Source organism: Gopherus flavomarginatus, chromosome 13 (genome assembly GCF_025201925.1).
Source record: "Gopherus flavomarginatus isolate rGopFla2 chromosome 13, rGopFla2.mat.asm, whole genome shotgun sequence".
Taxonomy (NCBI): domain Eukaryota; kingdom Metazoa; phylum Chordata; order Testudines; family Testudinidae; genus Gopherus; species Gopherus flavomarginatus.
The window spans coordinates 21,571,239-21,584,115 of NC_066629.1; the positions used below are offsets into that span (position 1 = coordinate 21,571,239).

A 12,877-nucleotide genomic window follows, 5' to 3' on the forward strand; every position below is an offset into this window, starting at 1 on the left:
CCAATTGGCATTGGAAGCCAAGTACAATGGTAGTCAGTAGGGACCAGGAACCAAATGATACCAACAGGGATTAAGAGCCAGCCATACTGATGCTCAAGAGCACTGGGAACTAACTGAACCTGGTGCCCAGTAGGCCTAAGAACCAACTGGGGTGTGGGGACTGATAGTTGCCGGGTTTGAGAAACAATTAAAACAGCCATTGCTGGGATTGGAGACCTATAGGAATGGCAATTCTTGGGATGGGAACACCATTATACCAACTTGTTTGGATTAGGGACTAAGGGGAACAGTCATGAGCCGGGACTGTCTCTCATTGCATGTATGTACAGCACCTGATCTTCTTCGAGTCATCTTGGAGTGATGGTACATAAAAGAATGCTCACTGGAAGGAGGAACGCTTGGACTAGAAACCACAATATGAAACCACCACCACCTGAATACAGAGTAACCTGGCATTTGAAGATCCTAGCAGCTTGGGCTTTGTGCTCAAGATTTAGGTTACCAGCTGAGCTCTAGAAGGGCTTCTTTACTACTCATGCAGTTGCCAGTCATTTATATTGAATTAATTAGGACTAGGACCAAATGGACTAGTCCACTGTGGAATGGTATTGACTACAGTTAGGAATGATGGAGTGGGCTCTGAGCATGAACTGGAATGATATCAGCACAGGGAGAGAGACTGTGTGTGGAATGTTTCTCTTTCTGACACCTCCTTTCACACTCCAGCTCTTCACACCATTTCCCCTCCTCGCTCTCATTTTGTCACCCATCCGTTTCGTTCTCCCTCTCCTACGTTTGGATCATCCTTCCTACACACTTGGCTCCGTCTGTTTCCGTCTGTCTCCCACCCAAATACATAGACACACAGCATGCTTCAGCTCTCAGCTTTCCTGGCACGCAGGCATAAATATTCATAGAAATTATAGAATCAGAGAATCACATGGGCTGGAAGCACCTCCAGTTAATCATCTGGTCCATCCCCCTGCATCAAGGCAGGATAGATTTCATTATCCCTAAACCATCCCTACTTGATAGGTGTCTGGGCTCATCTGAGCTATCCCTCACCTTGTTTGGTGGCTTGTTTTCAAAACCAGCTGGATGGCAGAGCCTTTTAGCCTGGCTTCCCCGCTGCTTTTACTTAAGCCCACTGCCTCTTGTTTAGCACAGAACATGGCAATCTAGCCACATGATGCCCATTAGTGATAACAGGAGCTATAAAGTTAAATCCAATCAGCCAAATTACAAAATATGCCCCCTCCACTTGTTGCATTCACACAATCCCCTTCTCCTTGTCTCACACATGCACTCCGTCTCCCTCTCCCCCTAATGCACACAGTCACTCCCCCTTGTGACACACAGACATGTCTCATATCCCTCTGTGTGCGACTCTGCAGCCCTCTCTCTGGCTACGACAACAGCCTGCTCCCCTTTCACCCAAACTAGATCTTCATGTGGTGCGAACCGGGGTGGCTATATGGATCTGCACTGATTTCCCGAGCTGAGACTCCAACCCATTTTGTTACAGAGTATTTCTGCCTCAGGAAAACATGGCCGGTTTGGTCTGTTTTTTTTAGATTCACCCTCTTTTTTTTTTTAGAATTTAATTTCCATCCTTGAGACTTGCAGAGGGGCCAGTGGAAAGTTTCTTTAAGGAATGGCTTAACTTTTAGCTCTTGGATTATGCTATCAAAGCCTGTGGCTATATTTAAAGCTTGCGGCCTTTACTCACACAAGCAGTCCTTGTTCATGCAAGTAGTCACACTGGGTAAGCAGCAGTCCTTGTTCATGCAAGTAGTCACACTGGGTAAGCAGGTGTTGCAGGATCAGTCGCTTAGAATCTCATCCAAAGCCCATTGAAATGAGTGCAAAGACTCCCATTGTCTTCTAAGGCTTTGGATCAGGTCCTTCGAGTAAGGCCTAAGTTATAAATGATGCTTTTACCTATCCCTAACACCTCTTTATCCTGGCTCATCCAGGGAAGGAAGGATGGCCTTGTGGTTAGAGCCCAGCTTTCCCTATCAGGAGATCAGGTGTCTCTCTTATTGGTTCTAAAGAGTGGTACGTCTCAGGATATGGCGTGTGAGAACCCCCTTAGTGTTTGTGTCTGTTTCCCATTCTACAGAATCAGTGCCACTGGTGGATTAAGCCTTTTTCACGGCACATGTGTCAAAGCGAGGTCTTGTCATTTGAAGTTTGGGTTTCTAGAGGGATCCTAGATCTCGCCAGCACCTCTCCTCAACTTTATAAATCCTCCTACATCCCCCTGAGCGTGTGGTTCCACCAAACACCGCCAAGACAGGGCAGATCTGCTCCCATTAACATGACACTACATGCAGGGGAGAGGAGCTGAGAAAACGTCTTACCAGATTAGTGAAGATATATGTGTAATAGGCTGATGCCATTCCCAGTTCAGCTGCCTGTGAAGGAGAGGAAAGGAGATTAGGCTAGAGAGTGACAATCTTCCATCTCAGCAGCAGTACTGGGGGAGCCTGTATCAGATTTGCTTTTCATATCTGTCACTTTGCATGAAGGACTCTGCTTGTCCTTTTAAAAGCCATAAAGGGTAGCACCCAGAAGCATAGTTTGGCCTATTAAAGTAAAGACAGGGGATCTGCTTTTTCAGAGGTGCTAAGCCATTGCACCTCCCACTGAAGTTAATGGAAGCTGCAGGTTATTATAAATTATTACTTAGTTCTATTTCAGTTGTGCCTATGGACCAAAACTGGCCCCACTTTACAAACAAATAACCCAAAGATTCATTGATTTTTTTAAATCCCAGATCATTGTGATCATCTAATTCAATCTTGTGCATGATGAAGGACAGAGGATTCCTCCCTACATCCAGCTCTAATCCAGGATTTAGACAATTCATCACAGGTGAATAAAGACAAAGGGAACTGGGACGGAAGACATAACAATCGAAACGGGGCCATTTGCATAAATTACTAGCAACAATGGTTTTAATAGTCCCTGGTTGCCAGATGACGTGCTGAAGATCAAACCCAGAATGTGGTCTTTACTAGATTCAATTCTAATGTCAGGTCTGGTCTACACACAGATTTGGTACCCGTGTAACTATGGTGGTTAGGGAGGTGAGTTTTTAAAAAAATCAATATATTTCTACTGCTACAACCCCTAGTGTAGACACAGTTATACCAGTATAAAAGGTGTCTTATACCAGTACAGAGTATTTCCCTCCCCATATGGAATCGAATTTTTATACTGGCATTATTGTGTCCACACTAGGTGGGATTGCATGAGGTTAGCTATATCAGTAGAATTAAAGCAGTACTATTTGTGTGCACAGACAATCTGTAAGGGAAGGAATACACAGCAATGTCTTGTTGGGTAAAGTAAAGAGACACTGCTGAAAAATAATTCTGCACGGCAATTTTCATCCTCTTGTATCAGGTGGCTTGGCACCCCTGCCAGTTTCACTCCTCTTCCAGTTTCAATTAAATTCATTGTTTGTTTTGCCCTGTAATGAACCAACCATTAAATATGCTCAGTTTGCAATGTGCAAATCATCCCGAATGATTTTCGGGGAGCTCCTCCACTTCCCTTCTTTTCTCTGCCCCCCAGCTGGAGGCTGTTGGTGTCAGGAAGTGGGGGGATGAAACAAATACAGATGTGGTAGCGCTCCTGGCCTGATTAACCAGCAGTAGGTAAAGATTCAAAGCAAGGCAGACAATGCTGCTCCCCGCAAACATCCTGTCTTCACAATGGAGGAGTCCTCACTGCTTTTCCCCTTTCTCAGTCAAATGCCTGTGATCAAAGAAACATAGCAATGTAGGGCTGGAAAGGACCTCAAGAGATCATCTAGCGTACCCCGCTGAGCTAAAGCGGGATTAAGTATACCTAACACCCTTCCTGACATGTATTTGTCTCATGTGTACTTAAAAACCTACAGTGAGGAGAGATTCCACAACCTCCCTGGGAAACCTATTCCAGAGCTTAACTACCCTTAGAATTAGAAAGTTTTTCCTACTATCTAATATAAATCTTCCTTGCTTCAGATCATGCCGATTACCTCTTGTCCTACTCTCAGTGGACCTGGAGAACAAGTAATCACTATCTTCTTTATAAAGCCCTTAACATATTTGAACACCATTATGATGTCCCTCATGCAGCCTTCTCTTCTCTAAACGAAACATGCCCAGTTCTTTCAACCTTTCCTTGCAGGTCATGTTTTCTAACCGTCTTATCGTTTTTATTGATCTTTATGAACATAACAAATCTACAGCCTCCATTGATGCACGAACAGCTGGCGTGATGTATCCTCTGCAGGGAAAATGAAAAGGAGATTTTGTAGCCTGGAAGCTATTTGCTGGGACCCTTTGCTGATAAGCTGAAAGCTGGAAAATGAAGTACAAAAAGACGGGGACAGGGAGGGGAAAGCAGAGGAACTTTAACATTACCACCACTTAGGACTTATGCATAACATGTTACGATAAGAGCCTCAAAACACTCTGGACTACCTCTACTCCCCCAACATTGACATATCATTGACTTCAGTGGGAGCAGAATTTGGCGAAGGTTGAGTGCTTTAAAAATCCCGTTCCAAGAACTAGGAAGTGCTTTAGAGACACCTCCGTGACACAGACAGGAGCACTGCCAGCTTTTCTGGTGCCCTAGGTGGTGGAAGTTCCCACCCCGAAATTGCATCCCTGACAGAGGCGGCGGATGGTCCCGCCCCCAAAATATCACCGATGACCGGGGCGGCCGCCGTCCCCCAAACGTTAGTGCCTTAGGCGCTAGGTCGCCTAATGGGTTGCACCGGCCCTGGACACAGATCAACAGGACAGCGGTATCGCCTGTCTTTTACAGATGCGGAAAGGGAGACCATGAGAACATAACTTGCCTAACAACACACAGCAAGTCAATGACAGAGGGAAACTAGATCCTCCAGATCATCAGGCAATGTGCTCTGACCACTGCCTTCCACCACCAGACCACAGTGCCTCTCATCTTCTGACCGCTGCACAACACAGTTTTCATATCTAGAGAGAGAAGCAATGTCTGCTCTCCCTGTGACCTACTCTGAAATCAGGAAGTGCTATTTCAAGGGAAGACAATCAAAGAAAGCAACAGGCCTTCTCCTTTCCTCCATTGATCTCATCCATTTAACATACCTATTTGCAAAGCTGCGGCAGGCTGGCTATATAAGAAGCAATCATGTGCCTCTAGACCATATGGGAAAGGAAAAATATGAGAAGTTGTAGCTTCTGCCTCATTGTCCAAAGGTAGCAGAGATCAAGAGAAGGGCTGGTAATACAGGGTTTGATCCAAAGTCTTTTACAATTAATGTCAGTCTTTCTGTTTGGATTGAGCTCAAAGGAGGAAACTGTTTTATAATCATTATCTTCACCCATTGTTCTGCTTGCTCTCCCAGTATACAGAGAAATAACTTCCAGTTTCTCCAGTAGCAAGAAATTTATAAATCATAAGAGCCTTATTCACTTCCCTTCCTCCTTGGAATCCTCTGCACAGGGCGACTGCATTAAATGTTACTGAATTGCTGCAAAATCTTCTCAGTCTTTGACATCTTCATCGGTCATGGCCTGAGAATCCCCCAGAGATGGGAAGGGAGAGAGAGTGTGTCTAAAAAGCCACTGTGCTCTGTAGCTGTGGAAAATTACTATGGCAACAGGCTGAGGGGATAGCCCTCAATAGTGAGAGAGCTCATTCAAATCCTTTATTAACTCAGAGACGAAATACATAAATAAATACAAACCCACCCCAACCTGAACCCTCGTCTTTGATTTCCTGCACATAAGAAGCTTCAGAGGGGTTAGTGAAATAACAAAAATCAAAAGAGCAAAGTGCTTCCTCAGCGAAAACGACAATGTTGCCTTTACATGTGCAATTAAAACGACCCCGGAATGGACTGATGAGAGATCCAGCTGGTGACACTTGCGACAGTGCAGACTCTATTAGAAGCCTTAGTCTAATGTCAGTCTCTGGACCGAAGTCTGACATCTGTACCAGCAAAGATTAGCAAGGGGAATATTTTGAATGGACGCTCATCAGCCCTCATGCCTCACCTCCCAAGAGTAGCTATCTGCAATTGAAATTCTGCCACTGTTTCTTTGCATCCCCAAGGCAACATTCATATTCTTTTCACCACAGTAGTAAAGCAAAGGGAGCCAGAGCTGACCAGGAATTTTTCAATTTAACATTTTTCATTTGGAAAAGACTGATTAGTGGAAACAAACGTTCAGTGGGAAGGATTGGCTTCGATGAAGCCCCTGTTTGGGGGAAAGTTTCCAAATGTCCCGTTTCCTCATTTTGAAAATGAAAAATACCATTTTTCAGTTCAAAACGATACATTGTTTTGAAATTTAAGTGAATTGGGGGTGGGGGTGTGGAAATCTAATAAATAATAAATAATTAAAAGGTCAAAATCAAAACAAAATGTTGTGACTGACCCAATCCAATTTTTTTCTCCACATTTTGGTCCACAAACATTTTTGAGACTTCGAATTTTCGTCTCAATTCAGGATACAGGCATTTTCCAAAATCGTGGAAATTTTCCTGGGATGGGAAAACCATTTCCTGTCTAGCTGGAAACATAACTCACGGGAGAACATGAGCTACAGGTGCCCCTCTGTGCTCATTGACAGCACATCTGAGTCTGTTACAGCCGCAGCGTGGGAGCATGGGTTCTTTAGCTCTGGAGGTCCCCACTTCAATCCCTGATGAGTGAGCCAAGATGGCGGCTGTCATACAAAGTCTCTCCAACTCTGGTAGGTTGGTACCATGGCACACGGTTTCCTTGTGGACAAGATTCTTTGTGGAAACTAGCATGTAGTTGTACCGCCAGTGGGACTGACAGTTGTATAGCACCACCACTAGCCTAATACATCAGGCGAAGAAAACATGCGTTCTGTTCTTGGAGTGAAGATAACACACAGCATCATGACCCTGATCCAAATCTCACTGAAACCAACGGAGAGTCCCACTGGATCCAATGGGTTTTGGATTCGGTTTCGTAGACTCAGAGTTCCGAATACCACACTTTCTACACTGTCAGGAAACCCTTGTCTAGGCCCATTGGTCTACTGAAAGAGAATCTTGGGAGCCAGAACTTATATCTATTTCATTTGATAATTGGCTAAAAAGTCTCCCATTCCACACAGCTCTGGAGAACTGCACTAAAGTGGAAGCCCAAACTGAATCCAACGTTCAGATTAAACCAAACTCTCGAAACAAACACAACAACTGTAGAGGAGACAATAAAATAAAAGAACAGAATCTGGTAAAAATAACGAGACAGAGAAACACAACAGAGATGTACTCAGAAAAGAGAGTCTACACTGCCGGCAGACTGATTTTTCAAAAGCGCTGAGCTGCCCCTGCTCGAAGTCAATAGGAGCAGTAAGAGTTTGGCATCTTGGACATCAAGCCAGACACCTCTGAGTCATGCACTCAGAGTATTTAATCTATTTGTGCTACAGTCAGAATCCCAGAGGCAGTGAGCAAACTGTTATCCCCAGGACCTCGGCATCAATCAGCGGAAATCTCCCTGGAGCGTAGCTAATTTTCGGCCGCACTGTAGGAATTTTTAAGCTCCGGAACCATACAACACACATGCAGAAGGATCATTTGGTGGAAGCAAGACAGTTTAGGATACTGTAATTTCACAACTGCCTACCTTCTGGAGGATGATGTGGGACATGGAGGCATTCGCATGGACAATGATGGTGGCAGTTTTGTCGTCTCTGATTTCTTTTAGGAGTGGGGTAGGGTCCCGGCTGTCATCCAGCATCCGGACCGAGAGGGTGTCCTTTGAGATAAGGAACTGACGAAGCAACTTCTCTAGGTTTAAAAGGCCTTCAAACAAAAGAAACACAAACAGACCTTTTGAATCAAGAGTACCTCACCCATGACAACAGCTATCCTCTTCCATACGAACCCGTCCTTTGCAAACCTGGTCGGACAAATGGTGTAGCAACATGCTGCAAAACAAAGAAGCCAAATCTATGTCCCAGGGTCTCTCCTGTGACCAGCAGGGGAGGGGAAGAGATGGAGCAATTTGTAATTCTCTGTGGCCATCTGACGGAACAGCCTGCAACCCTCTCTCAGAGGGAAGATCATCTCAACACAAGACCTTTCTGAAGGTCATTCTTTATACAGCCAAATAGAGGGGAATGATCACATCCCTCTATCTGCTGGCAATGCCCCTACTTATACAGCCCAAAATTCTGTTAGCCTTCTTGGCGACAAGGGCACACTGTTGACTCATAGCCAGCTTCTCGTCCACTGTAACCCCTAGGTCCTTTTCTGCAGAACTGCTGCCTAGCCATTCTGTCCCTGGTCTGTAGTGGTGCATGGGATTCTTCCGTCCTAAGTGCAGGACTCTGCACTTGTCCTTGTTGAACCCCATCAGTCTGAGTATCCCTGATTCACACTATAAGTTCTTTGGGGCAGCGGTTGTCTCACTCTGCCTCTGTGCTTTTTGGCACTTCTGTCATATAAATAACAACAACAAGAAGCATGTCCCTAGCCCAAATACCTTACCATCCAAAGCACTGATTCGGCAAACCCTTATGTATGCAATGAAGCCAGTAAAACTCCTGGCATGATGAAAGATTATGTAGCATCCAGCCCTAGACTGGACTGAAAAGGGAGGAGTTTGGCTGGTTAGCTTTTTTCAAAGGAAGAATTAAACAAATGTAAACTGGACTAGTTAACTACCAGCATCCCTCCAAAGGAAGAGAACAAAGAACAGATCCCAAACCCAGAGTTTAAGGCCAGTGCCCTGGCTGTAGGAGGGGCACCCAGGGTAAGTCTACCCTGCAACAAATCAATAAACCTGTGGCACCGAGTCTCTGAGCCTGGCTCAACTGATTGGGGCTCACGCTACAGGACTAAAAATAGCTGTGCAGACATCCCCACTCAGGCTGACGCTCAGGCCCTGCGGCTGACCTCTCTCGCTTGGTTTCAGAGCTTGAACTCCAGCCCGAGCGGGAATGTCTACACTAATATTTTTGGCACTGAAGCGTGAGCCCCGTGACCCCAAGTCACTTGACCCAGCTCTGACTCTTCCTGCCACAGCGTTGTTTTTTGTTTTCAGTGTAGATGTACCCTCACCATTCCTGTGTTTCGAGCCCAGCACTCAACTCTTCAACTCAGTGCCATTTTGACTGCACGCAACCGTTTATTAACCCAGAAAGTCAAGGGCTGAGGAAGCAATACAATGCGGCAGGATGCAAGGCAATCAAGAGGGAGAGTGCTGCTCTCAAGAACGCCCAACTCTTCACACAAGGCAACAAAGCGATGCATTAAAGAGATAAAGCCTAGATGAGTGGAGTCTCATTCATGGAGAGGTTTTTCAGTAAACCAGTGTGCATGCACTGAGCGCTTTACCATGTGGTGCCCCCTGCCTTTCCTCCTTAATCCAGGAGAAACTCAGCTGGGGACTAAAGCAACTGCAGCCAGCAGGATTTCTCTGGGATGAAATTAACTTCCTAGTCTATTTCTTCACGGAGGGTGAAATTTGAAGAGGCCGTATACGCCACCCGAGTGTTATTTTACGGGTCTAAGTGGGACCTAAGTGTTGTTTAAGCTTTGTGCCAGGTCTCTGCACAGCTTAATTTCCTCTGCACCTGCAATCTCCTTTCCTACCAGGGAGCAGACGCTTCCAGCAGTAATTATTAATCACGTTTATTGCGGTCATGCTTAAAGGCCAGCCAAGAATAGGGTCTCATTGTACTAGCACAGAGAAGTAGATGGTCCCTGTCCCAGACAATGTACAATCTATAGACAAGCCAGACACAGGCTGGGGGAAAGGGTGTAAGTACAACTACTCTGCTATTATTTAGGCGAGCTTACTCTGCTATTATTTAGGCAAACTCCGAACCGGAGCTCACGCGAGAAAGATTTGAGAAGCACCTTCACTCACAACAATTCCATTAAGCCCTCAGAAAAGGAGGCTTTTTTGTTTCCTTTGTCCTTCTAAAAGTGGTCCAGTTTGACGGCAATTATGCATTTCTCTTGGTTAAGAAAAGGACAATGAGGAGGACAGTGCAAGTTCCCAAGCTGCTGCTGCTACCAACCTCGGCTGATTTTAAACCAGTGGCCTGGTAGTGAGCAGATCTCTGTCTCATTAACTGATGCCCTAACACTTTAAATCCCAAGAGCTGGCACGGAGTCATGAGAAGATAATCCCAAGACTATGGGGAAGCCCTGGGTGTGTTATTTCTTTGGAAGGCGTTCCTAAAGCAAACATGAATGATTTTGTATTATTAGCACTGCAGTAGTGACAGGAGGCTTTAACTGAGATTGTGGCCCCCTGGCACTTGGAATCGTACAACGTTACAGGCAGAGACCACCCCCTGCCCAGAAAGATGTGCAGGATAGGCAGGACAAAGGAAAGATTATCACCCCCATTTTACAGGTGGGGGAAAGTGAGGCACAGAGAGATTCTTGCCCCAGGTCACATGTGGAGCCAGGAACTGAACCCAGGCCTTCTGAGTCTCACGCCGGCGCCTTAACAACAAGACAATCCACCATCTCAATGACTGGATTTGGCCCCAGGACTCCCCTCTGCCATAGGTCAGTGTCATTAGCCCCATGTGGCAGATGGGGAAACTGATGTCCAGAGAGGGAAAATAACTTAGCCATCATCACATAGGACTAGAACCTCCATCTCCCGATTCCTAGCCCAGTAACTGAAGAACATTCCCCCCATAGCATAGCAGGGGGACTCTCATAGAAGGGCCCTGGGTGTTTGAAGAACAATAGTCACTGAGCATCTACAGAGCAACACCAAGACCACCAGGAAACATTTAAATTCTTCCTGCAAGGAGTGGCTGTAGGTTATGAGAACTCCCCTCCCTGCTGGCTTCAGGGGCAAGGCTAATCATGCCAGGACGGCAGGCAGTGCGGGCTGGCGGAAAGGGCACTGGTGTCTACTCCCAGCACGGCTACTGACTTGCTAGGCGGCCTAGAGTGAGTCATTTCACTGCTCTGTGCCTCAGTTTCTCACTCTCTCTCTCTTGCCTGCGAACTCCTTGGGGCAAGGCCTGTCTCTCACTCTGTCTTTGCACAGTGCCTAGCACAACAAGGCGTCACTTTCAGCTGGGGCCTCAATGTGCTACGAGAACCCATAATAAGAACTTCATGGTGCAGGATGCTGGTGCATGAAGGGTTAAAGCCAGCTTCTCCTGTCTGCAGAGAGACAGGCCTGAGCTGCACATCAGACTAAATCAAGTGACTTTCGCTCTCCCTCCCTGTGGACTCCAGGAACGCATTAGCCTCGCTCAGGATGCATCTGCCCAGATCAATACCAAATACAGCAGGACTGCAAGTCCTGGGGGAGGAGGAGGAGGAAGCCTGCCTTATTGCAAGCTGGTTAAAGATGTGGGAGGCCAGCTGTGGAGGCGTTACTCAGGGGAGCCTCCTGCATGGCACATTGTCACGCTCAGGCTCCATCCTGAGCAATGACAGTGGAGAGGTAGCAGGACTCCTGGTAGATGGGTGCAGAGCGCACGTTGCTCCGTGTTCCAGGTGAATGAACACACATAGAGGCGGAGGAGGTAGGGGCCCCTTCTCCAGCTCAAACTCTGGGGCAGGCATTGGTTGCAGACGCTCCATGCAAAGCATTGCAGAATAGGATTCTCTCGCACACGCAGCTGGATTGGGCACTTACAATCTGTCCACAACATGGGGCAGCACCTCCCGAGCTGCCCTCCCCCGGGAATGCCTTAGTGGGAGTCATTTGCTATTGCTCCATCTCATACTCTGCTGGGCAGCCCACAGGTGGGGAACAGAGCCAAGGAAGTGAGGTTGATTGACACCAGGGTCTGCTCCCCACAATGTGCAAAAATTCCCCGGGAGAGAAAGAAAGCCCAGCAGGACATGCTGGAATTTTCTAGTGTAGGTCAAATTTCAGCCCTGCAAAATAAAATTAGATCCTGCTCCTTAATTCTGCAGGCCATGTGTCTCAGCCATGCATTAATAAGGCAGATTGGAATGCATCCCCTAACGCAGCCGCTAAATGGAACCGCAAGTCACATCAGACCCTCATTTCGTCTCTCTTGATTAGTTTTTCCATTTTTATCCCTCCCACCCCACCCCACCGCCCTCCACTAGTGCTCGCCCTCCCCTAGCCTTTCCCGAGTCCTACTCTATCCCGTCACTGCAGGCAGACAGCGGTGGAGACTCTCTGGGCCAGTTTTTAAACCAGATCAGGCACCACGAGGGGGGTGAGGAGGCTCGAGGGAGACAACTGATTTCCTCTCCTCTGGATCGAGGGAATTATCATTCCCAGCAGGTTATATCCTGCCCATAGCCCTGACGGTTAGCACCTTCCCCGCCTCTCGGTGTGGGGAGGGAAGATTCTGTTATCTGAAGAGATTCCCTTTTTGTTCCAGTGATACGAGAAAAAAGACCACCTGCTGCTGACAGACTGACACTTCAGAAGGCTGTTTTACAGGCCAGACATGAACAAGGACTTGTAGACCTCTCCCGCCAACTTTGAATAGCATAAATGAGAACCACCAAGTGTGGAGAGGCATGAGCAGACGTGGGCACAGTCTGCACCATTCACCGAGGCTCATCTGGGAGAGGCAAAGCCGGAACGTCTCCCAAACCAATCACAGTACCCAATCTGAGCTTGTGTCTGGGGACTTAGAGGCAGCTTCATGTAGGGCAGTGATACTCAGACCTCAGGGGTTCAGGAGCCATATTAGTGATCAACATTACCCAAAAGAGCCACAGTAGGGTGAATTCGTTGTTTCATTTACTATAGTACTAGACATTCATATTTAAACAGTACGAGAGGGGAAATATTTAGTTTGTATATATAGTATTATTATTTTATCAACTACAAGTGGTTAATAACACAGTAAAAGCCTTCCAATTGGTTAATACA

General features: G+C 46.6%; 1 protein-coding gene across 4 annotated transcripts in view; it reads right to left on the reverse strand.

The window, feature by feature from the left end:
- The window catches only part of GRIK4 (glutamate ionotropic receptor kainate type subunit 4), a 318,605-nt gene that overhangs the window by 85,944 nt on the left and 219,784 nt on the right, over window positions 1-12,877 (reverse strand). For all 4 annotated transcript variants that reach the window (XM_050921936.1, XM_050921937.1, XM_050921938.1 and 1 more), the window contains 2 exons: window positions 7,655-7,833; window positions 2,364-2,417 (listed from right to left, as the gene is read on the reverse strand). In XM_050921936.1, the coding sequence (XP_050777893.1) occupies window positions 2,364-2,417; window positions 7,655-7,833 (233 nt within the window). The remainder of the gene's footprint in view (window positions 1-2,363; window positions 2,418-7,654; window positions 7,834-12,877) is intronic.